The sequence below is a fragment of the Magnolia sinica genome, chromosome 6 (assembly GCF_029962835.1).
Source record: "Magnolia sinica isolate HGM2019 chromosome 6, MsV1, whole genome shotgun sequence".
NCBI lineage: Eukaryota > Viridiplantae > Streptophyta > Magnoliopsida > Magnoliales > Magnoliaceae > Magnolia > Magnolia sinica.
In genome coordinates this window covers 100,831,547-100,858,557 of record NC_080578.1, presented here as the reverse complement: position 1 = coordinate 100,858,557, position 27,011 = coordinate 100,831,547, and the positions used below count along the sequence as shown (strand labels likewise).

At 39.7% G+C, this 27,011-nt stretch overlaps 1 protein-coding gene across 1 annotated transcript; it reads left to right on the top strand.

The window, feature by feature from the left end:
- The first annotated feature begins 4,244 nt into the window (after window positions 1-4,244).
- On the top strand, window positions 4,245-26,944 carry LOC131249282 (disease resistance protein SUMM2-like). Its single transcript, XM_058249928.1, has 2 exons — window positions 4,245-4,541; window positions 26,034-26,944. The coding sequence occupies exons 1-2, from the start codon at window positions 4,256-4,258 to the stop codon at window positions 26,942-26,944; spliced, it is 1,197 nt and encodes a 398-aa protein (XP_058105911.1). The 5' UTR covers window positions 4,245-4,255.
- The last annotated feature ends 67 nt before the right edge of the window (window positions 26,945-27,011 follow it).

Genomic DNA, 27,011 nt, shown 5'->3' with positions numbered 1-27,011 from the left:
CTTTGGGACCTTAATCAAGTTCACATGTTAATTTGCTTGCTGCGGAGTGATGGGGACATCACGCGAACATGCACGCCTCCCCTCCCCCCCCCATTCGCAAGGAGAAGGAGGGGTCCATTGCCGATCTGGATTGATGACTACATTCAGGGAAGGCCTCCTGACTAGAAGACGGAGTTTTGGTTCATTGGAGTGGGCCTGATAGTCAAGTAAAGCTCATAATGGGATTTCATGATTTTGGCCCACTATTCTAATTAATCTCATATTTTAGGTTTTGCTTATTAATGTGATTTAAAGTATCATGGACGGTTTAAATTTCTTTGATTAATTTTTATTTTTGTTTACTTCATCGCCAAGTAATAGGTTGCGCACATGGCGCAAGTATTGGGGTATAGGGTTTTCCTATAAATAGGCACCCCTTGTACTTTTTTTTATATGATGAAAGCTTAATAAAAATTCTGCATTTTTCTACTCCTCTAAGTTCTAGAGTTGTGAAAATCTAATTGGGTGTAAAGCCTTCCCTTCATCGAAGGGCTAACTACTGTGGTGTGAAGCCACATCGATTCCGATTCGCCCCCACCCTCTACCATCTTTATTTCTCATCTCCTACCATCATCCGCATTCCAAATCTATCCTTTATTACAATAGTTTTCTTCGTCACAACAGAATTTTAGATTCTGGCCCTACAGGAGGGCTGAAATTTCGGTGGAGCACCACGCACAGACTGCGCATCTGATCGATATGAAACTTTGGAATTTTTGAAGCCCTCCCCTGGCTGACTAGAGCCAAGGAGGCTCTTTCCACGTCTGGTGCCCCCTCACACGTGCGGCCAGATCCCTGTGCACGTGCGACAGGCCTGGCCCACTGTCCTCGTGCGGGAACTATCTTCAGGTTCTGATTTTCACCTAGTTTACTCCTCTCATACATATTCTCTCTGACCCTAACCTTAAATTGCATTATTTTCAATTTATTTGCCCCTTTTCTTACCGTAGGGTTCTCTGAATTGGAATTGGTGAATCCTTTGGGTTAGGGACTGATTGCTGTGCATGTGTAGATGATTTTTACTTCCCTTTGAGTATCGTTTGGCTTATAATTTTTATTGATCCATTCCTAACATGTGTAGGCTTAGACCCGTACAGATTCCCCTTGCTTGAATGTTTGAACTTTTGTGTGGGATATGAAAATTTTAGGTGAATGTCTTTGAATTAATTTGATTTAAAAGCCTGAGATCTTGCATATCATAGTTAATTTTCATGTCCTACATCATAGAGTCTTCTATCCTTTTCTTGAATTGTATTTTGCACAAGCTGTGACACGGAACAAACGGTAGGTGTTCCGATCGAACGGTTTCCTATGATTTCCTGTTGTGTAGTCTGCTTTTGTTTTCGATCTGCCTCATCTTTTGGCACATGCTTTAATTAAGTAGGTGAAATGGATGGATGACATGGATTAGACAAATATATAAATGTGAGCCCCATGGAATTTATGATTATGTGATATATATATTCCTTTTTTTTTTTTTTTTTTTTCTTTTCTCCATTTTAGCGCCAGATCCATCCAAACATTGAGAGCGGATTAGGTGGGACCTGGCCTCATCCAAGAGGGTGTGGCCCTTACCATGGGGCCCACCTTGCTGTATGTATTATGTATCAACGTCGTCCATTCAATTTTTCAGATCATTTTAAGCTACTATCCAAAAAAATGGAGCAGATCCAATTATCAGGTGGACCATACCATAAGATCAGACAGAGATGATTGACGTCCTACCATTAAAAACTTCTCAGGGCCTTAATGTTTCTGCATTATTTATTTACCACCCTAATGTTTCTGCATTATCTATTTACCATCCAATCTGTTGATAAGGTCACATAAGCCTGCATGAAGGAAAAAAAAAAAAAAAAACAACATATATGAGCTTATCCAAAACTTTTGTGGCCCATTAATGGTCAATCACCACTGTTTCTTATGGTATGGTCCACTTACAAATCGGATCAGTTTCATTCTTTGAATAATACCCTAAAATAATCTAGAAAATCAGACGGCTTGGATACATAATACGTACATCAATGTCGGCCCCACCGCAACACAGGACGGATTAGGTGAGACCCGGGTCTCATGAGGCCCTTGCCGTGGCCCAGTTTAATCTATGTATTCTGTATCCACTCCTTTCATCTGCTTTTTCAGATTATTTTAAAAAATTATGCCAAAAATGAAGTAGATTCTATTATCAGGTGGACTGTATTGTAGGAAATGATGATGATTGAACTCCCCACTGTTAAAAACTCTGATGGGGCACGCCTTAATATTTATGTAATGTTTATTTGCCATCCAATGGGTTGATAAGTCACATAAGCCAGATGAAGGTAAAAAATAATAATATCAGGTGGACTACATCTACAGGCAACAGTGTTTATTGGCCATTAAAAATCTTTCATGGCAAAAGTTTTGTATCAAGCAAATATTAGTTTTTATTTTTTATTTTTTTTCTCTCTCTTCTCAGTTAGGTTGGATCGTCAATAAACATCAGGGTGAATGCTAGAAAGTTTTTAATAGTGGGTGTTCAATGACAACTGTTTTGTGTTGCCTATTCCAATTGAAAATTTTATTTGCTCATTTTTGGGACCATGTCCTCAAATAAGTTGGAAAAATAAATAGACAGCGTGGATATACAATGCATACATGGAGGTGAAATTCCACTGCAGCGTGAGTGTGTGTAAAAAAAAAATAAAGGTGGGCCCAACTGCTATGGTCTCACCCACATCATTGGTTCCAGCTGCAGCCAAGTCTAGCTCCACTAAAATAATGATATGCTTAAGACACTTGAACAGTAGCAGGACATAATCCACTCCTCTCGTTTACAAATATCTATCCATGAATGTCAACAAAATTATATATGCATTAAATATAGTGTGTGATGATGTGGTCTAATTAAATCAGAACAAGAATGATATTTCTGCTCTTGGTAAGCAGAGGAGCCAAATTACTCACAAGTAATATTTGTGCCTGATCCGGATTCATCTCCAAACGATGTGCTACAATGGCAATGGGCACATGTGGGGTCCACATGATGCATTCACATCATCCCATACATTAGATGGGTCATCTCAAGAAAAACCCAAGGTCCAATGCTCATACCGATCTAGGACAAAAGTGGGCACAGCAAGGTAAACAAGCTTGGAGAAAACGCGTACCCTTGAATTTAAGGGGCACACACGAATCCCCAAACTGCCTGGTTTTTGGCACGACTCTTCATCTAGCCTGGAAGAAGGATCTGAACGGATTGTATTCTATATATACAACACGGTAGCCCCCACTCTAATCAACGGTGGGCATTCCGTCCCAAAATGTGCCATAGCATGTGCTGCGGCTGACTTGAGTTTTAGATAGGGCTGATTTTGGGGCTGGGTTTAGACAGCCACAAAATAAGCTGGAACCATTTTGGGACCATGTCCTCAAATAAGTTGGAAAAATAAATAGACAGCTTGGATAAACAATGCATACATGGAGGTGAAATTCCACTGCAGGGTGAGTGTGTGTAAAAAAAAAATAAACAATAGAGGTGGGCCCAACTGCTATGGTCTCACCCTCATCATTGGTTCCAGCTGCAGCCAAGTCTAGCTCCCCTAAAATGATGATATGATTAAGACACTTGAACAATAGCAGGACATAATCCACTCCTCTCATTTACAAATATCTATCCGTGAATGTCAACAAAATTACATATGCATTAAATATAGTGTGTGATGATGTGGTCCAATTAAATCGGAACAAGAATGATATTTCTGCTCATGGTAAGCAGAGGAGCCAAATTACCCACAAGTAAGATATTTGTGCCTGTTCCGGATTCATCTCCAAAGGATGTGCTACAATGGCAATGGGTACATGTGGGGTCCACATGATGCATTCGCATCATCCCATACATTAGATGGGTCATCTCAAGAAAAACCCAAGGTCCAATGCTCATACCGATCTAGGACAAAAGTGGGCACAGCAAGGTAAACAAGCTTGGAGAAAACGCGTACCCTTGAATTTCAGGGGCACACATGAATCCCCAAACTGCCTGGTTTTTGGCACGACTCTTCGTCTAGCCTGGAAGAAGGATCTGAACGGATTGTATTCTATATATACAACACGGTAGTCCCCACTCTAATCAACGGTGGGCATTCCGTCCCAAAATGTGCCATAGCATGTGCTGCGGCTGACTTGAGTTCTGGATGGGGCTGATTTTGGGGCTGGCTTTTTTGAGGTGAAGCATCTAATGGACGGGTTGGATTCCTTGATCACATCACTGGACCCCACATCTGGTCGGTACCACCAAGCTCCACTCCATGTACGGAGACGTATAACTTGGGACGGTATGAACGGCCAAGAATGGCAATGGATCAACATGGGTTCGTTGCGACTAACGAAAGAAGTCAACATAAGTCACCCCGAGAATCCAAAGCACCCTAACTTGCTCTGTGCTCATCTAGAAATTTCACGGCAGCATCGTTTCACAGAAACCAAGTTGCTTCTGAAAGCCTTGAAAGAGAGACTTCAGCTAGGTACATCTACCTTTCTTCTTCTTCTTTTTTTTTTTTTTTTTTTTGTGAGTAGATATTATTTGATTTTGGATGATGGTCAGATCCTCCTGATTCATCTCTTAGCTTTTGATGGGAAACAAGTTGGTGTAGGTAATCATGATATCAACCAATTTAATTCTTTTAACTAGCTGAGGAAGAATTTGCAAATTGATGAAACAAGGTAGACTAATTTTCCATCTCCAGGGAAAAAAACACTATTATCTCCTATCAGAAAATTTCCCAATTCTATTCTCAATAAAATTCTTGTTTCGACAATTCCCTTGAGATCCTGTTGAATTATTTTTATGGATTCTGCCATTTCACAATAACGAACTCAGGTGGCCATGATGGTTAACCATACCAAAATCAGATAGACCCAACCATTAGGTGGGCCACACCGCTAAGAAAAACAAAAAAGGTACTCTAACACCCTAAACCCAATCCTTTGGCTTTGCAAAAGAAGAAATTGAAATCTAATAAAGAAATCAATATTAGAAGAGGTTCATAGAAAGTTGATGGTTGCTATGTGTGTGGCAAAACTGGCCACTTTTGCAGTGGTAATGGTGCCCACCAATACCGATACACTGAATCAATGTAACGGATGATACAACCGCTCCTATATCGGTCAAATTTTTTTTGCTCCAAAAAATCTGGAAAAATATTCAAAAAATTCAAAAAAGTTGTAAATATTTCGAATATGCATTCATTTATAATTTTGAATATGTTTATGTAGTGTAATGGTCTAGTCTTTGCTGAGAATGCCTTATGGAGCTGTTCAATGAATTTGTGAACCTGACAACCTGGGATTGACTACAAACCTTCTATATTTAAGTTTCTAACTATATAATATTAATGATTAAATTTATTAGAATGAATGTACTATTGAAACATATTACATTTGTAGGTTTTACTTTCATTTACAGTATTCGTGTATCACATACTATGCAATTCACGTACATTTCATTTCAACATTTTGATTCCAAAGGCTTAGGCCTCATTTGTTAAATCTGAAGTCTAATGATCGAATATGAAATCTGAAGCCTGAATCTGAAATCTAAAGCCTGAATCTGAAATCTGAAGTTAAAAAACTTGTTTGATAATTATGACCGTAATCTAAAAATTAAGTACTGAATCTAAAACAAACTGCTTGTTAATAAACGTCTTAAATGTGTGAGATATGTTAATTTGACACATTTGCCCCTATCTCTCGTTTGGAAATGTTTTACATTATAAAAAAATTATTTTTTATTAAATGAAAATAAAATCATTATATTTAATTCAAATAAATTAAAATACTTAATAAAAAACTAAAATATCATCTTAAGGCCCTCAATTCGTCTTAGCGGGAAGATTGTCACTATGTGTTGTATAGGATTGAACACCAGTGGCAACAAAACCTTCAAATAAGGCCCACCTTATATTTATATGCTATCCAAACCGTTTATAACGTCATTCCCAATAGGATGAAGTGAAAACATATTGATCCAAAACTTCCATGGCCTATTTAAGTTTATTTTCCATCTAATATGTTCATAAGGTCACAAATACCCGTATGAAGAGGGAAAAAAAATCATATTAATCTAAAACTTCTGTGACTCCAAAAAGGGTTTCAATGGTAGACGTTCAATCTCCCACTGCTTTTTGCAGCTTATTTTTTGTCTCAAGCTTTAATACGAGCTCGCCAAATGGATGTATGGTTTGGATATAACACATACCTCATGATGGGACCCACAGAACTTGCGAGGTACACCAACCAATCCGCATCCTACTTGGACGCGGATTAGCTACTGACAGGTTGAAAAGCGAGATTCACTACCGAAGTGACGTCACAAGTTCCATGGGCCCACTATGATGTATGTGGGCCCACTATGATGTATGTGCTTTATCTACACCGTCCATTTGTGTGGAGATTTAATTTAGAGCATGAGTTAAAGAATGAGGGATCCAAATATGTAGTTGATCTCACCACAAAAAATAGTGGCGAGATTGATGCCTACCGTTGAAACCTTCCTAAGGCTGACCGTGATTTTTATTTGAAATCCAACTTGTTCACAAGTTAACACAGACATGAAAGAAGGGAAAAAACAAATATCAGCTTGATCAAAAACTTTTGTGGCCTATTTAAGTTTTTAGTGGTGGGTGTCACTCTCTCCATTGTTTTCTGTGGTGAGGTCCATTGGAGCTTTGGATTTGACTCATTCTTTGGTTCTTTACCTAAAATTATATTTCCAAATGGATGGACGGCGTGGATACAAAACATACATCATGATGCGCCCACATAACTTCAGTAGGGAGTCTCGCTACTCAATCTGTCAGTATTCAATCTGCGTCCGCGGAAACAGATTGGCTACTCCCCTGCCACTAGCCAATGGCTGATGGTCGGTGCTATGTGGGCCCCACCATGATGTATGTATTTCATCCATGCCGTCCATCTATGTTTTTAGGTCATTTTATGATATGACACCAAAAATGAAGTATATCCCAATCTTAAGTGGACCACATTACAAGAAAACAGTGTGGATTGAATGTCGACCATTAAAAACTTTTTGGGGACCACAAAAGTTTTGGATCAAGCTGATCTTTGTTTTTTCCATTCATCTAGGTCTATATGACCCAATCAACAAATTGGATGTCAAATAAACAGTACATTGGGCCTTAGGAGAATTTTAATGGTGGATATCCAATCATTATTGTTTTCCTGTGGTATGGTCCACCTGAGATTTATATTCCTCTCATTTTTGGTATCAAGCCCTAAAATGATCTTTAAAAATGGATGAAACACATACATTATGGTGGAGCATAAAGAAGTTCCATAGGTTAAAAGTTGATTTTGTATTGTGCAAACAATTTAAAGAAAAAATATTGTCGTAGTAACTTGAAAAGGGGTAAATTGGGAAGCAAAAATCTTTGTTTAATGAAAAATTCACTGAGTGCATCCCGCATTCACCATTAAGCCAGACTCCAATCACGGAAAGAATTCAGTGAAAAACCACTTAGTGCTTTCCTTCTTCTGCGTCAACGATGCATTAACAAACACCACTATACGCGGAACATTTTCCACATTCCGCGTTAAGTGCAGAAATTCAGCGTTAATAAATAGGCCCTTAATTTGGTTTTTAAATTGTGATTTAACAATAATGGTCCATAATATAATTATTTAATTTTAAATTAATACATACCTTGTGTAAAAAATTTTAACGCCTCACCACCAACCTTTGTGGTGTGTTGACATGGCAAAATTTTGTGGCCCCCACTGTGATGTATTTGTTACATCCACACGGTCCATCCATTTTGGCAGATAATTTTAGGGCATGAGCCCAAAAATTAAGTAGATCCAAAGCTCAAGTGGACCACACCAAGGAAAGTAGTGGGGACAATAATGCCCACCGTTGGAACCTTTATAAAGCCCATGATATTTATTTGCCATCCAACCTGTTTGTAAGGTCACATAGACCTAGATGGAGGGAAAACACAAATATAAGCTCGATCTAAAACTTGTGGCCCCTAAGAAGTTTTCAACAATAGGAGTTCAATCCCCACAGTCTATGGTGTGGCCCACTTGAGCTTTGGATTTACCTCATTTTTTGGCTCAGGCCCTAAAATAATCTAGAAAATAGATGGGCGATGTGGATATAACACATACATCATGGTGGGGCCCATAGAACTTTGCCACGTCAACTTGGTGGTGTGTTGCGCTACCCAATCGAATTGGGTGAGGCCTTAAACGTGGGGCCCACCTCGATGTAGGTGTTGTATATCCATGCCATCCATCTGTTTTGCTAGCTAGTTTTAGGGCATGGTCCCAAAAATGAGGCAAATCCAAATCTCAGGTGGGCCACACCATACAAAACATTGTTCATTGAATGTCCACCATTAAAAACTTCTTAGGGGCCACAAGTTTTGGATCAAGCTGATATTTGTGTGCTCCCTTCATCTAGGTTTGTGTGATCTTATCACCAAGTTGGATGGTAAATAAACATTACAGTGGGCCCTAGGAAGTTTTTAATGGTGGGCATTTAATCCCTGTTACTTTTAAAAAGGTGCTTACCAAACTAACTTTTATTAAATAATTAACTTTTTGATGCGGACATCAATGGTGCACCCTTTAGAGTGTACCAGATGAGGTATCGCCGACTGAGTACTGGAGGGGTTGATGTGGATGGACGTTAGGTTCATCAGACCTACTTTCTAACGCGCTACGAGTGCAGGAGCGACATGACTGCATTACGACTATAGATTCATGGATTGGATTTCACACCCTACCATATGAATGTTTTAGTTTTGGACTTTTTTTTTCTTGTTTCAGGGGCTTTATTACACTTTCTTTATATATTTGTTATTTTTCTTGTTTTCTGGGGGCTTTAATGCACTTTTATTTTTTCCATAGCTTATATATACGTTGTGAGAAACCCTATTTTTATTATTATTTAATGAATAGAAATCATATTTTTTTTCTTTTTCTTTATTCAAGAGATTGGGGTTTCAAGATTGGCCCTTGGGTGTTGAGGATTCTACTCTGATTTCAGGTTTCCTTCTTTTTAGATCTTCGCGGTGCATGAAAATGTAAGAATCATCATCTTTCTTTTCTTTTGATGACAAAAGGACCTATACTTTCTTATCTCGAACCATTCATTCTTCACCCATTAATTTCGTTCTTCTCTGGATATCCCCTTTCTAGTTTGAATGAAAAAGAGGGATAATTATTCAGTAGAATCAGATTCAAACTTGACTGTGGACTGACTTATGTTAGATATGAGATATCCTCATATCCCTAGGTCATTCCTTTTTATTGTTTACACAATCTTATGCTAAGGGGCATGATCCTGACGGAATGACTTCATCTTTGTGTTGAAATTTACCCAATCCTTTGATTGAAAATGGTTAGTTAATTCGTATATTTATTTGAACATTCTTTAACCTGATTATACATGCATCCAGGATTAGGTCATCACATGTCCCTGCATTACTTTTTTTGCGGCTATAAGTTAAAAAAGCTACTTGGGGTCCCTTAAAGAGAGGAGGCTGATTTGTGTAGAAATCTTGCTCTAGTTATTGGTGGCCATGGTGGGTACAACCCATGACGTTTGTTGGGCCCACCTATCAAAGATTCTGTGTCATTCATCAGTCAGAATATACTATGAACAAAAATAACGTTTGTCCACTGATAAACTAGATCAAAACTTGCATAATAGGAAGCTGCAAGAATAGTTCCGATTAGTCATGCTTTTGTGGCTCACTTGATGGGTGTGCTACTTTGATTTTTTTAAATTAGTTGTACATGTGTGGCCCACTTTATGGTTATGCTACTTTGATTTATTATATGTATTATAGGTGTTGGGTTTAAAAACCCACTCTCTTGTAACGTGTGGCTGCAGCCACCATGAAACAGATAGAGAGAAAGAAAACTGTTTTTTGTTATTGCTGAATTTGGAATGAATGAAAACGTTTACACGACTGCCTTTTGATAGGCTTGCACCTCATGTGAAATGACTGGAAATACCTTTCTCTAGATGGTTCCTAGGGGCAGCTAAACATAGAAAAAATCTAAGAAATAAATCTGTTGCAATCTTAACACAGCTGATGCAAGACATGAATTTAAATATGATATGCAAGATTTCAGGCTTAGATCATACCAGTTCAGAAACAATCACACAAATTCCACATCCCACATGAAAATCCAAACATTCAATTAAATAGGAATCTATGTGGGTCCAGGCCTACACACGTTAAGCTGGATCGATGAAAATTATGAACCAAACAATACTCAAAGGGAAGTAGAAATCAATCACACATGCATAAGAATCAGTCCCTAATTCAAGGGATTCCCCAATCTCAATTTAAGGAACCCTGGGGTGAGAAAATTGACAAATATCTTAGAGAAAATGTCATCTAGGGCTACGATTCATAAAAAACAGATATGAGATGATAAAAGAGGATAAAAACCTGAGCCAAAAGACGATCCCGTGTATAGGTAGCGGGCTTGGGGCTCTCGCACATGCACAGGTACTCGGCCGCACGTGCGAGGGTGCGTCATTTACAGAAAAGCTCTCCTTGGCCTTGGTCGGCTAGGGGGATTCTCCAAAACTCCAAAGTTTCAGGTCGATCCGAGCTACGGCTTGTGCGTGGTGCTCCACCGAAGTTTCAACTCGCATGCGGGCCGAGATTTGGAAACCTGCTGTAATGAAGCAAATTGATGCAACAAAAGGACGAATTCGAAGTACGGATCGTGGTAGAAGATGAAAAAAAGAGATGATGGAGGATGAGGGTGAATCGGGATCGATGTGGCTTCACACTACAGTAGTTAACCCTTCGAAAAGGGAGGGCTTCACACCCACTTTTGAATTTTTCCACAACTCATGAAGAGAGTAGAAAAATAAAGCAGAAATTTTTTTATTAACTCGAATGAATCAAAAGAACTACAAGGGTTACCTATTTATAGGGAAAATTCTATACTCCAAAAACTTGCACCATGTGCGCAACCTATTACTTGGCGATTAAGTAAACTAAATTAAAAACCAAATAAAGAAATCTAAAGTGTTCACAATGTTCTAAATAATAATAATAAGCAAAACCTAAAATATGAAATCAATTCGACGAGTGGGTTATGATCATGAGATCCCATGATGAGCTTTTTTTGACTATCGGGCCCACTTTTTTGAACCAAAACTTGTCTTCTAGGTAGGAGGCCCTCCTTGGACATCGTCATCGAGCCAGATCGATGGTGAGGTCCTCCTTCTGCCTACGTATGTGCTTAGGGGTGGTGGTGTGTGGGCGTACGTGTGCATGATGTCCTTATTAACTCTCCCCGGCTGCAAAGATTTCGCCACTGGCGAAATAAAACCCCTGGACCGCTCTGGGATGTCAGGATCAAGTCGCTGATGCTTCTCCTTAGTGAGCCACGTGCTGTCTGAAGCTGAGCGTAACTTCCATTTAACTAGGTATTTTTGAAACCTGCCATCCGATATGAAAATTATCTCATGGTCCAGAATATCCTCTATTTCCTCTTTGGGTGTGTGAAGGCTAGGTATGAGAGGTAGAAGTTGAGAGGAAAGGTCGGGAAGAGGCCATGGATCAAAGGATAAGTTTGAAAAAGCAGGATGGGTGGGCGAAGGGCTGGACAAAGTATTAATGGGTCCCTAAAAAGCAACTAAATCCTCCACATTGAATGTGAAACTAATTCACATGGAAGGTGGAAGATCTACCTCATACACATTGAGACCGTTTCGCTTTATAATTTTAAAGGGCCCAGCGCTACGCGTGTGTAATTTACGAACGGCCCCTCGAGGGTACCGCTCGGGCCTGATACGGATCATCACAGAGTCCTTAATATTGAACTATTTGAAATGTCGATGTTGATCTGCAGAAAATTTGTAATGCTCATTACTAGTAGTGATATTTCACCTGATTTCTTGATGCAATGAATGTATGTGATGCGCAAAAGACTCTGCAGACTCTGATGACCTATGGGACGATGACATTGGGATTAAGATCAATTGGCTTCCTAGGCTTGTAACCTGTAACGAGTTCAAAAGGACTTAGACCAGTGGACCTATTGACAGAACTATTGTATGTAAACTCGGCTATGGATAGTACGCCATCCCATGTCCTAGTATGCTCCCCCACTAAACATCGAAGTAAACTCCTGAGGCTCTTATTAACCACCTTAGTCTGGCCATCGGTCTGAAGGTGGTAGGCAGAAGAAAATTGGAGCCTAGTATTCATCATGTGTCATAGTATCTTCCAAAAGTAACTCATGAGTCTCACGTCACGGTCAGACACTATGGTTTTTGGTACCCATGCAGTTTGACGACCTCACTAAAGAACAGCTTGGCAACATGTGATGCGTCGGAGGTCTTAGAACAAGGAATGAAGTGGGCTGATTGCTTGCCTCCAAGTGTAGAGGTTCGTAAGTAGTATCCCGTGAATAAAGGGTCGATCCCACAGGGAGATGAATTGTGAGAAGAAAAAAATCAAATGCAAAACAAATTAGGTAATAAAAATTGATCTGATGATTTGATTTTGGGATTTTTAAATGGATGTAATTCAACTGAATAAAATAACACCCAAGCTTCAAAGTTCCACACATAGGTTAATGTTCCAAAATCATGATGACTTGGATAACACAACTAGGATCTGAACATTATGGTCAGCCTAATCGGAAAATAAAACACTTTAAATATTTTAATAAATGATATAAAAGATTAGAAATTAATGGATCTGCACCATTGACATATATTCTCAAGCGTCAGTGATTTTAAGTATTCAATATCTATAGGATAATGAATATCAAAGAAATATAACAGGTTGAAAATATCTCCTATCTAGGAAATCTGATTGATCTAGGGTAAGCCTATCCATCAATGTGGATCTCATATGATGGAAACATATGGATCTCACAAGAGGATAAAAAAACAAAACCTAAATAATAGATAATATGCATATACCATTCTTCTCATCATTAAAATAATCAATCATCATAATCTTAAAGAAATAATAAACCCATGTGCTTCTCTTCTAGCTTGGGCTAGAGGGAACTTAGAAAAACATAATTAAATTGCAGAAATAAAAAGCGACAAAAAAGAAAGAAGAAAAAAATGCAACTAAAAAAAGATCTAAAAAAAACAACTTATAAAGCTTTAATAAAACTAAAAACTCTTTAAAAACCCTAAATATTGCTCTTGAATACTTTGAATGATGTTTAAGAATGCCCTAAGAGGCCCTATTTATAAGTAGGGAACTCCAATTTTTGTACAAAGTTGAAAACCCTAGAAAACGCCTCAAATATACGTATTTTTCCAAAATAGACTTCTTGTTGCATAGTTCATTTAAAACAGACTTCCTGCTGCGCAGTTTTCCAAAATAAACTTCATAGCTTTATAATACACTTTTTCAGGACGATTTCAGGATTCTTCACTTCAAATCTTCGATTCTCTTCATTCCTCGCTTGGTTTTCTTGGATCTTTAGCATGTGAATTCTTCAATCTTGATCTCTTAAGATCCATCCCTTGCCTTGGTGATTTTTTAGCATCTAATTCGTACTTTTTAGCACCCTTTTCAATCCAAGCTCTTAAATTCACCTTACAACACATACATGAGTAAAATAGAATATTAAGATGATTTATGTTCATAAAACCAAGATACAAATGAGAAAATTATGCAATATTTAAGTCTCAACATGGGCCATCTTAGAGAAATGGTCCACGACAACAAATATGGAGTCATGCTTTTGAATAGTCTTGGGAAATCCAAGCATGAAATCCATATTGATGTCCTGCCAAGGGATGAATGGGACTGGCAAAGGTGTATATAACTTGTATTCTGTTTCCTCTGCTTTGCTAGTTGACAAGTACGACATTGCCCTATAATTTTGGTCACGTCTCGCTTGAGGCTTGGCCAATGAAATCTATCATTCACTTGTGCAATGGTCTTGTCACGACCGAAATGACCCGCGGCCCCCTTGAATGTAACTCCCAGACAAGAAAATCATGAAAAGAGGTGCGTGGTATGCACAAGCGGCCACTCCTAAACAAATATCCATCCAAAACTAGATACTCACTGTTAGCTATTGACGGACTCTCTAATAAAGACGTATACATAACCCCAAAATCTGGACACTTAGAATATTCTTCTTTGATACACTCAAGGCCCGTAACTTTAACGCTCAAGGAATTGAGTAATACGACTCGACAACTCAATGCGTCGGTAGGCTTATTCTCTACACCGGCCTTGTGCTTAAGCACAAAAGTGTACTCTTAAAGGAATTAAACCCACTTAGCATGCCTAGGGCTTAATTTCTTATCAGAGTTTAAGTATCTCAAGGCCTCATGATCTGAGAATAAGACGAATTCTTGCGGTAATGGCTAATGTCACCAATGGCGTAGTGATTGCACTACGCGTAAAATTCTTTGTCATAGGTGGAATATCTTTGTTTCGTCTCATTCAGTTTCTTACGAAAAAAGGTGACAAAGTGCCCTTCTTGGCTAAGTACTCCTCCTATACCGACTCCTGACGCGTCACATGTGACTTCAAAAGCTTTTGAAAAATCTGGAAGTCGCGTGACTGGAGCTTCAGTCATCTTGACCTTTATCTCCTTGAAGGCCTTCAAGGCGGCCTTTCTCCATTGAAACTCTCCTTTTTTATGCAGTCCGTGATGGGAGCCACGATCAAATTGAAGCCTCGAATGAACCGCTTATAAAAAGTGGCCAAGCCATGAAAGCTGCGCATCTCATGAATATTGGGGGGTTCAGGCCAATTAATGATGGCCTTGACCTTCTCGGGATTTGCCGATATGCTCTTAGCTGACACAATAAAACCTAAGAAGATTACACTACTAGACAAGAACGCGTAATTTTTTAGGTTGGCATACAACTTCTTGCCCTAAGAATCCCATAAACTTGCCTCAAATGGTTGAGGTGTTGCTCCTTAGTCATGCTATAAATCAAGATATATATCATTAAAGTATACGACTAGAAACTTCCCCATGAAGGCTCTCAACACTTGGATCATCACACGTATGAAAGTACTTGGGGCATTAGTTAACCTAAAAGGCATCACTAGCCACTCAAATAACCCATCCTTTGTCTTGAACGCCATCTTCCACTCATCACTAGGGCGTACACGGTTTTGGTGATAACTACTCTTGAGGTTACTTTTTGAGAAGATAGTAGCATTGGCCATCATATCCAACATATCATCAAGACGCGGTATGGGAAACCGATACTTGACTGTGATTTTGTTAATAGCCCTACTATCAACACACATCCTCCATGTGTCATCCTTCTTAGGTGTAAGAAGGGTGGGCATGGCACACGGGCTCATGCTTTCTCGAATGAAACCCTTTTTCAGGAGCTCATCAATCTGCCTCTTCAACTCAGCATGCTCCTTTGGATTCATTCTGTAATACGGGAGGTTTGGTAGAGTCACCCCAAGGATTAAATCGATGGCATGCTATATATCCCTCATAGGGGGAAGCTCATTCGGTAGATCATCAAGGAAAACATCACGAAACTCATATACTACCGAAATGGCCTTAGTAGATAACTCTACGCTAGCCTCTGGTACACTCTCCTTGGCCATGAGGGCGTATACCATCGCGTCCGCCTTCGTCTCTCATTTAAAGTCTTTGGCACTCAGAATATGGAGTGGTTTGGACTTGGACTTCGATTCCTTCTCTTCTTTTGAGCCACTCACACCGCTCTGTGTGGTGGACTCCTTTCCAATCGTACTCTTCGGTAGTAGAGGGTTTAGCTTGACCTTCTTACCCTCAAACCAAAATGTACACACATTTGAACGACCAAATATGGTGACATCCCTGTCGTAGAGCTATGGTCTGCCCAGAATAATATGGCCAACGTCCATGGGAACAACATCACACCAAAACGTGTCTTTATAAGATCCAAACTGAATAGGAACAAGACAACGGTGTGATACTGGAATGGAGGTTTCGTCAACCCAAAAAAGTCTATAGGGTTGAGGATGAGCTTCCAACTTCAAGCCCAAATGGCTCACAGTGCTAGTCGATGCCACGTTGGCACAACTACTACTATCTACGATCAATTTACAACTCTTTTCTCCACATTTGGCATAAGTGTAAAAGATCGTGTTGCAGCGCCAGTCATTAGTGTTCTTGACTTGAGCCAAAGCGCAATGCATAATTGCAAGGGTTACAGACTCTTGCGCTCCCTCTTCTTCATCACTAGAGGTCTCTACGGGCTCATATTCTTCCTCTTCGCCATCACTTTCTAGGGTCACTACTTTTACCTGCCCATCAATAAAGAATACTTTGGTACCCTCCTCGTGTTGCACTGGTGAGCAAAATGACCAAACCCCTGACACCTAAAACACCTAGTGGCTCCACTTCCCTATGAACTAGACCTGACAATTTCTTTACCCTTATCATCCTTGGACCTAAGCTGTAAATTGTTGGAAGGTTTGTTTTGATATTCAATGTTAGGTTTAGCCCTAGAGGGATTGGCCTTAGTAATAGAATCGCGAAAATCAAACTGCCTTCCCACAGATGCTTTGAGATATTGCTCGACGTCCATCACTACTTGATATAACTGTTCGATAGTGTCTATGTCTTTGGCGCGAGCAATTCTCTCCTAATGTCAGGACGGAGGCCCATTTTAAAACGAGCAAGGGTGAGTACGGGGTCCTCATCAACCTCACAGCGGGTCAAGTATTCTTCGAATTTCTCAATATAGTCAGCAAAACTCATGAAACCCTGTCAAAGAGACTGCCACTCCTCAATCAACCGCAGATGATAAGAGAAAGGGAGGTACTTCTCTTTCAGCGTTTCTTTCATTTCTCTCTAATGGACTATTAGGAGTTCCCTTGCTCTTTCTTTCTTTCACTCAACCGTCGCTCAAAACCTCTTTGCTTGACCCACAAGCTTCATCTTGGCGAATCGGACTCATCGATCATCCGACATATCGTACCACTCAAAATAATGGTCCATATCCGCCAGCCAATCTAGAAAGGCTTTAGGGTCCAAGTGGCCATCAAATGTAGGGGCATCTACCTTTACTCCCTTGAGGAGTTATGTATCTGGATCATATTGATCATGATGTCCCTCACGGGGTGGGTGCACAGGTACGCGCCCATGACCAGCTCTGTAGCCGCCTCCATTCCTTGGTCTAAACTCCTGACCAACTGTTTGAGATTGGGCATCCTCCCCAGTGGTGGGGTTTGCCCTGAAGGAGGCTTCTATTTCTTCGAGGCGTTTATCTATGCTTTGTTCCCAATGCTTATTCAAAGACTCAACCTACTGGGCTAACTTGGCCACTATTTCTTGCAGTTGCTCCATGTTTAGTGTGGGGTGCAAATTGAAACCACGACCTGTATATGTGGGTATACACTGACTTGCTCTACCTAAAGACCTGTTATGGCAACTATATGTGTCTAAAAACTAAATGACCCTACGAGACTCTATATAAAGGAGACTACACACCGTTATTAAAATTCAGCTATAGATGATGGACTGAATGCATAAAGGACTCAAACAAACTAAACCCTAAATTTGTGGTGAATTGCCCTACAAGAATCCTAGGCTTTGATACCAAATTTAATGCAGGACATGAATTTAAATATGATATGCAAGATTTCAGGCTTAGATCATACCAGTTCAAAAACGATTACACAAATTCCACATCCCACATGAAAATCCAAATATTCAATTAAAGGAGAATCTATGCGGGTCCAGGCCTACACACGTTAGGCTGGATCGATGAAAATTATGAACCAAACAATACTCAAAGGGAAGTAGAAATCAATCACACATGCATAAGAATCAGTCCATAATCCAAGGGATTCCCCAATCTCAATTCAAGGAACCCTAGGGTGAGAAAATTGACAAATATCTTAGAGAAAACGTCATCTAGGGTTAGGATTCATAAAAAAAAGCTATGAGAGGATAAAAAAGGACAAAAACCTGAGCCAAAAGATGATCCCGCGTATGGGCAGTGAGCCTGGGGTGCTTGCACGTGCGCAGGTACTCGGCCGCACGTGCGAGGGGGCGTCATTTGCAGAAAAGCTCTCCTTGGCCCTGGTCAACAAGGGGGATGCTCCAAAACTCTGAAGTTTCGGGTCGATCCGAGCTACTGCTTGTGCGTGGTGCTCCGCCGAAATTTCAGCTCGCCTGCGAGCCAAAATCTAGAAACCTGCTGTAATGAAGCAAAATGATGCAACAAAAGGATGAATTTAAAGTACGGATGGTGGTGGAAGATTAAAAAAAAAGAGATGATGGAGGATGGGGTTGAATCGGGATTGATGTGGCTTCGCACCATAGTAATTAGCCCTTCGAAAAGGGAGGGCTTCGCACCCACTTTTGAATTCTTCCACAACTCACGAAGAGAGTAGAAAAATAAAAAAGAATTTTTTTATTAACTTGAATGAATCAAAAGAACTACAAGGGGTGCCTATTTATAGGAAAAATCCTATACCCTAAAAACTCGCACTATATACGCAACTTATTACTTAGCGATGAAGTAAACTAAATTAAAAACTAAATAAAGAAATCTAAAGTGTTCATGATGTTCTAAATAATAATAATAAGCAAAACCTAAAATATGAAATCAATCTGACGAGTGGGCCATAATCATGAGATCCCATGATGGGGTTTTCTTGACTATCGGCCCATTTTTCTGAACCAAAACATGTCTTTTAGCTAGGAGGCCCTCCTTGGACATCGTCATCAAGCCAGATCGATGGTGGGGTCTTCCTACGTACGTACGTGCATAGGGGAGGTGGTGTGCGGGCGTGTGTGTGCACGATGTCCTCATCAACAGCTAGCACACACGATTTAGACACAGTTTCTACATAGTTTTGGATTTGCTAGAATCCACTGTTTCTAACACTCCCCTTTAAACTAAAACCGACTTCATTCCGAGCATTGATCTAAGTCTCCTGAATGTGTTAGTCAGCAATGCTTTGGTGAAGATGTCTGCCACTTGTTAGTGGTGTGACAGTATTCCAGCTTTACCAATTTCTACTTTACTTGATCTCTAAGAAAGTGATATCTTATGTCGATGTGCTTGCTCCTTCCATACTGTACAGGATGTTTGGCAAGCTCGATTGCCAACTTGTTATCCACGTATATAATAGTGGATTCCTCTCATGGATGCTTCAACTCCTTTAGCAGATTCCTTAGCGAGATCGCCTCACATACTGTGGATGAAGCTACTATGTACTCAGCTTCACATGTGGATGGGGTGACCACACTTTGGTTCTTTGAATTCCATGTGAATGCCATCGACCCAAGATAGAAAGCATAACATGTGGTGCTTTTTCTTTCATCTTGGTCACCACCCCAATCACTATCAGAGCATCCATACAGCACCACCTCATCATCGTATGGATAAAAGAGACTGAATTCAACAGTCCCTTTGATAAACCTCAGTACTCGTTTTGCAGCTACCCAGTGTGACTCTTTTAGGGCTTCCATATACTGGCTTAGAAGCCTAACACTGCAGACTATATCTGGCCTAGTAATTGTGAGGTATCTTAAGCTTCCGATTAGGCTCTTGAATAGGGTTGAGTTGATGTTTCTTCCCTTCTCCATCTTTTGTGAGCTACAGGCCTTTTGTAACAGGTGTATTTGCGACTTTACAGTCGACCATCTGAAACTTCTCAAAAAGTTCATTTGTGTACTTCTTTTGAGATATGTAAATGCCGCCGACTTATTGCTTCACTTCAATGCCCAAAAAGAATGACATCAGGCCTCCATCAGTCATCTCGAACTCTTTGAACATAACCTGCTTGAATTCTTCAAACATCATCTAGCTATTTCCAGTGAATAACAAATCATCAACGTATAAGCAGGCTATGAGCATATCGCTATGAGTATTCTTTTTTATGTAAACCACATGCTCATACGGACATTTGGTAAAGCCATTCTCATGAAGATAGCCGTCGATACGTGCATTCCAAGCTTGTGGGGCTTGCTTCAACCCATACAGAGCTTTCTTCAGCTGATACACCTTGTGTTCCTATCCTTGCATGACAAAACCTTCAGGTTGGTCAACATAGACTTCTTCCTCGAGTACTCCATTTAGAAATGTAGATTTTACATCCAGTTGGTAGATCATCCAACTGTGATGTGCTGCAAGGGAGACCATCATCCTAACAGTGTCAAGGCGAGCAACGGGGGTGAATACTTCTCCATAGTCTACCCCATATTTTTGTTTATAACCTTTTGCTACGAGCCTTGCCTTATACTGTTCGATCTTACCATCGTCATTCCACTTGATTTTATACACCCATTTGAGACTAATGGTCTTCTAGCCTTTAGGAAGTGACGTTAGCTCCCATGTGTGATTCTTTTCGATGACATGGATTTTCCCTTCCATAGCTGTTTTTCATCATTCTTCATTCACGGCCTCCTTAAACGTAAGAGGCTCATGATCTGCATATAGGTAGAGCAAATTTACTTCCTTAGTGTCGATGTAAATTTCATTGAGGCTTCTCATTTTGATAGGAGTCAAAGGTGAATTGAGAGCTAGATGAAGATGTGCTTGCTCCTTCCATGTTGTACTGGATGTTTGGCAAGCTCATTGTCACACCACTGAACAAGTGACAGACATCTTCACCAAAGTATTGCCGACTGACACATTCAGGAGACTTAGATCAATGCTCGGAATGAAACCGGTTTTGGTTTGAATGGGAGTGTTGGAAATGGTGGATTCTAGCAAATCCAAAACTGTGTAGAAACCGTGTCTAAACCGTGTGTTCTAGTTGTGTTAAGATTGTAACAGATTTATTTCTTAGATTTTTTCTATGTTTAGCTGCCCCTAGGAATCATCTAGGGAAGGGTATTTTCAGTCATTTCACATGAGGTGAAAGCCTATAAAAAGGTAGCTGTGTAAACGTTTTCATTCATTCCAAGTTTATCAATAACAAAAAACAGTTTTCTTTCTCTCTTTCATTTTTCATTTTCTGTTTCATGGTGGTTGCAGCCACACGTTAGAAGAGAGTGGATTTTTAAACCCAACAAACTGATATTAGAGCTTGCTGATCTTTGGGCCTCATCAGTAAGAAGCGGGTCCCCTGCACCAGTAATTTCTGCTCCTTATTTTGGGTCTGAAATACCCAACAAACATGAAAAAATAAATAAATAAATTCAGCCGTGAGAAGGAGGCTGAATTTTTCTTCATCATTTTTCCCATCACTATCAAACTGTCCAAATTTTTTCCATCACAGAAGCAGCATCTTCCAACACAAGCAGGTTGTTGATCAGCCTTGAGAGTCCATCACCATCATCAAACTGTCCAGATTTTTTCCATCACAAAAGTAGCATCTTCCAACACAAGCTGGTTGTTGATTAGCCTCGAGAATCCATCATCATCATCAAACTGTCCAGATTTTTCCCATCACAGAAGCATTATCTTCCAACACAAGCAGGTTGTTGATCAGCCTTGATAATCCATCACCATCATCAAACTGTCTAGATTTTTAGATTTCTAAAATCTGCTAGTTTTTTCTTTTTTTCATCATCTTAAGTGGTGGACAATCTTTGAACTCTTGCAAGTTCTAGCAACATATATCATTTCAATATTTATATTGAAATATTTTAAAATAACAAGTACAATACAATCTCAAATATCCAAGTTGTCTAAAGACAACTACGAAAACTGGTGCATACAAATGAAAGCCTTATTCGGATCTCAAGATCTTTGGGAGATCATCACCGACATGTATGAAGAGCCTACAACGGAGCAAGAAGCCGCCTACACCTCTAAACAAAAGGTCAATCTCAAGGATCAAAGAAAGAAAGATAAGAAAGCTCTTTTCCTCATCTATCAAGGATTGGATGGTTCCACCTTTGAACGGATCACCGAAGAAACATCATGTAAGCAAGTATAAAAGAACCTTAGCACCATCTTTAAGGGTGTTGATCATGTCAAGAGGGTTCAACTCCAAACCCTTAAAGCTGAGTTCAAAGCGACTCATACGAAGGAAGGCGAGAATATTGCTGATTATTTTTCGCGATTGCTTGTAACTGTCAATAACCTAAAAAGAGATGGTGAGAAGATTGAAGAAGATTGAAGATGTCCGGATTATTGAAAAAATACTTTGATCCCTCACAACTAAGTTTGAGCACTCCATTTACAAATGCAGATTTTACATCTAATTGGTAGATCATCCAACTGTGATGTACTAAAAGAGAGACTATCATCCTAACAGTGTCAAGGTGAGCAACGGGGGCAAACACTTCTTCATAGTCTACCCCGTATTTCTGTTTATAGCCTTTTGCTATGAGCCTTGCCTTATATCGTTTAATCTTACGATCGTCATTCTGCTTAATTTTATACACCCATTTGAGACCAATGGTCTTCTGGCCTTTAGGAAGTGACGTCAACTCCCATGTGTGATTCTTCTCGATGACATGGATTTCCTCTTCCATAATTGTTTTTCAGCATTCTTCATTCATGGCATCCTCGAACGTAAGAGGCTTTGATACCAGTTTGTTGGGTTTAAAAATTCGATTTTGATTTGATGGAGTTCTTCTAGGAGATATGGAACGTACTCCTGGACTTCTGCATGCAGACGATTCAGTCGAAGGTGTTATGAGTGTCTGCTCTTGATTCTCATGTCTCTCTTCTTCGTATTCTTCGACCTTGACCTGCTTTTCTTTGGCCGAATTTCCCTCGTTCTATTTTCATGCTTCTTCCTTACAAAACACCACATTTCTACTCACCACCGGCTTATTGGTTAGTGGGTTGTAGGGCTTGTATGCCTTTGACTCATCGTTGTAGCCGATGAAGATACACTTCTCGCCACCATCATCAAGCTTTTTCCTTCTTGCTTCTAGAACTCGAACGTAGGTAACACACCCGAAGATTTTAAGGTGTGCCACACTCGACTTGTAGCCACTCCATGAGTCCTGTGGTGTCATAAATTTGAAGCTTTTAGTAGGACAACGATTGAGCAGATATGCAGTACATGCAACTGCCTCTCCCCAGAAGCTCTTCGGTACGCCTTTCTCTTTCAACATGGTCCTCGTCATGTTAAGGATGGTGCGGCTTTTTTCGTTCTGCAATTCCATTCTACTGTGGCGTGTAAGCTACAGTATACTGTTGTTTGATTCCTTGTTCCCTGCAATAATCTCGAAATGCATTTGAGGTGTACTCCCCACCTCTGTCAGATCTAAGGACCTTGATTTTATGACTACTTTCATTTTCAAATCGGGCTTTGAAACTTTTAAAGACAGCGAAAGCGGCAGACTTTTCTTTAAAACAGTACACCTAGAATTTTCTACTGAAATCATCGATGAAGGTAATAAAATATTTATTACCTCCAAGAGAAGGTGGATCTAATGGTCCACAAATGTCAGTGTGAACTATTGTAGTGGCTCCTTTACTCTTTGGGACACTCCACTTAGAAATGAGTTCCTTTGCTGCTTGCCAAGTGTGCCCACCTCACACACATGTTTTGGAGTTTCAATAACAGACAAACAATGCACCATGCTTGATGAGGACAGGAGTTTAAGGCCGTTAAAATTTAGATGGCCAAACTGAAGATGCCACTTCCATGAATCATTATTTGCGCTTCCATAAAAATATTTCTTTTATCCTTATGTTTATATGGAGCGGGACCATTCTGTTCTTCACCATTTGGACTTGCGCCACTAGTCTCCTGCTTGCATCTTTCAATGACATAACTGAGTTCTCCATGTGTACGATATACCATTTTTTGAGGAGTTGTCCAAGAGTAAGTATGTTGCTTTTCATGTTGGCCGTACATAATACACATTAGAGATGAATTGTTGCTCACCATTTTTCTGGTAAATTTTAACTTTACCTTTACCTCTCACCAGAGTTTTTGATGAGTCTCCAAACGTTACATCACCATGAACTCCTTCTGTGAGTTCCACAAAGAGTTTTTTGTCGCCGTACACTTGATTGCTTGCACCCGTGTCAAGATATCATACATCCTGTTGATCACTGTCTTTCTATTGTGTAAGGAGAAGTGTGGAGCTTTCTTATTCATGGCCTGATGCTTCGGCATAGTTAAATCGCTTGTCTTGATTCATCGGCTTGTTCCAACAATTAGATGCATGGTGGCCAAGCTTGTTGCAATTATAGCACTGGATGTTCTTTGTACTTCCCCGTCCACTCATCAATTTGCCTCTACCATTTCCTCTTCCACAGAAATTGGTATTTTTCTACTCGTTTTGGTCATAGCTTTGTTGGTATCCACACCCTCTGCCTCTTATGCGATTGCTAGCAACACGTCCACCACGTTGTGAACTTCCACATTCGCCATTATGATCATTCAGAGTCAATCTTGACTCCAAAGCTTGTTCCATCGCCGTAGAACTGATATTTTTTTTGCATTCGTTGCTCATGAACTTACAACGACCTCATCAGCTTCTCAATGGAGAGTTTTTTTAATATCTTTTGATTTTTCGATCGCCATAACCACATGCTCAAACTTGGTTATGAGGGATCGAAGTATCTTTTCAATAACCCGGATATCTTCAATCTTCTCACTATTTCCTTTTAGGTTATTGACAGTTACAAGCAATTGCGAAAAATGATCAGCAATATTCTCACCTTCCTTTATGTGAGTCACTTCGAACTCAGCTCTAAGGGTTTGGAGTCGAACCCTCTTGAAACGATCAACACCCTTAAAGATAGTGCTAAGGTTCTTCCATGCTTGCTTACATGACGTCGCTTCAGTGATCTGTTCAAAGGTGGAATCATCCATCCCTTGATAGATGAGGAAAAGAGCCTTCTTATCTTTCTTTCTTCAATTCTTGAGATTGGCCTTTTGTTGGGCGGTGTAGGTGGCTTCTTGCTCCGTTGTGGGCTCTTCGTACCCGTCGGTGATGATCTCCCAAAGATCCTGCTTATGTTGGAAGATGCTGCTTCTGTGATGGGAAAAATCTGGACAGTTTGATAGTGATGGGAAAAATTTAGCGTCCTCTCACGGCTGATTTTTTTTTTTGCTGTTTTTTGGGTATTTTAGACCCAAAACAAAGAGTAGAAATTGTTGGTGCAGGGGACCCGCGTCTTGCTAATAAGGCCCAAAGATCAGTAAGCTCTAATACCAGTTTGTTGGGTTTAAAAACCCGCTCTCTTCTAACGTCTGGCTGCAGCCACCATGAAACAAAAATTGAAAAATGAAAGAGAGAAAGAAAAATATTTTTTGTTATTGCTGAACTTGGAATGAATGAAAACGTTTACATGGCTGACTTTTAATAGGCTTTCTCCTCATGTGAAATGACTGAAAATACCCCTCTCTAGATGGTTCCTATGGGCAGCTAAACATAGAAAAAATCTAAGAAATAAATCTGTTGCAATCTTAACACAACTAGCACAAACGGTTTAAATATGGTTTCTATACGGTTTTGGATTTGCTAGAATCCACCGTTTCCAACAATAGGTGCATTCTCTCTAATGAATGGCCCAGATCTCTGACAGATGTATTGTATTGTTCCTCAAAAAGATCATAGGGCACATTTCTTTGTCTTCTCCTGGGCAATTGGCCAAATTTCTACCTACCACTGTTTTCTCTTGGGTATGAGAAAAATCTGAACCCTTGTAAAGAGTAGTTCTCCTTGTGTTATTTACAAGTAATACATTGAAAGTATTTTCAAGGGTATTTCTCTTTGAATGGTTAAAAAAAAAATTAAAAAAAAAAAACAAAGAAAAAAATATTCCCTTGTCTAAAAAGAGCAGGAAAATTAGAGAAGTGATCGCCTCTAAGGAGTAGATATGGATGTAGATTTAAACCATTCTAAATATTCTCTATAATTATAAATATAAAAATATATAATTATTTAATTCCCAATCAAGTTGGGTCTAGTCTCCAAGTTGACTTGGCCCAATTGAACATCGAGTCTAGTCAAGTTTTTGTGTTTTTGAACTTATCAGTACAGATTTTTATGAAATGTGGTGCAACCAAATATGGCTTAACTTATTTAAGTTTTTGGCTCATAATTTTTAATTTTGGATTTATAAGTTGCTATTGCAGAAGCAGCTATGGAATTCTTCTGGGAGACTGCGAAGAATGCCACCAAGAATGCATGGGATCAATACAACTACTCTAGAAGCCTCCAAGAGAATCTTCATGTTCTGAAAAATGAAATGCGGGAGTTGAGTAGCCGGGAGGCCGACATAAAGAATGAATTGAATATAGCGAAGATACTGTATGGAAAGAAGCCAAAAGAAGAGGTGAATTTATGGCTCGAAAATGTGGAAAAGATTATAAGTGAAGTTACTAAGATAGAAGAGGATTCTAGACAAGTAAGGAGATATTACTTGCTCTCGCATTTAGCCTTGGGAAAGCTTGTTATAAAGAAGATTGAAGAGGTGGTGAAGCTTAAGGAGAAAGGTCAATTTTCAGAAGGGTTACTTGCTTATCTATTACCTGAAAGTGGAAGTATGCCTACGGCGAAACTCATGGGTGGAATGACAGCTGAAAGAAATTTGGAACGGATTTGGGAGTTTGTGACGGATCATGACGTCAGAACTATTGGTGTCTATGGCATGGGGGGAGTCGGCAAGACAACCATCATGACCCATGTCTATAATAGAATAATAAAGAGCTCCATAATATTTGGCATTGCTATTTGGGTGACGGTGTCTAATAATTTTAATATTGAGAGACTGCAAAATGACATTGCACGAGGAATAGGATTGAAATTTTCCAATGAAGAAGATGAAATGAGAAAGTCAATGAAATTGTTTGAGGCTTTGAAGCGTATGGAGAAGTTCGTTATTATTTTAGATGATGTGTGGAGACCATTTCCATTAGAAAAGGTAGGGATTCCTGAGGGCAGTGCATACAAAATAATATTGACTACTCGTTCAAAACATGTGTGCCGAGGCATGAAGTGCCATAAAAAGTTTGAAGTGGAGGTTCTTCCCAAAGAAGAAGCATGAGAATTGTTCAAGGAAAAGCTTGGGGCTGATGTGGTGCTTTCTTCGGAAGTAGAACATATTGCGAAGC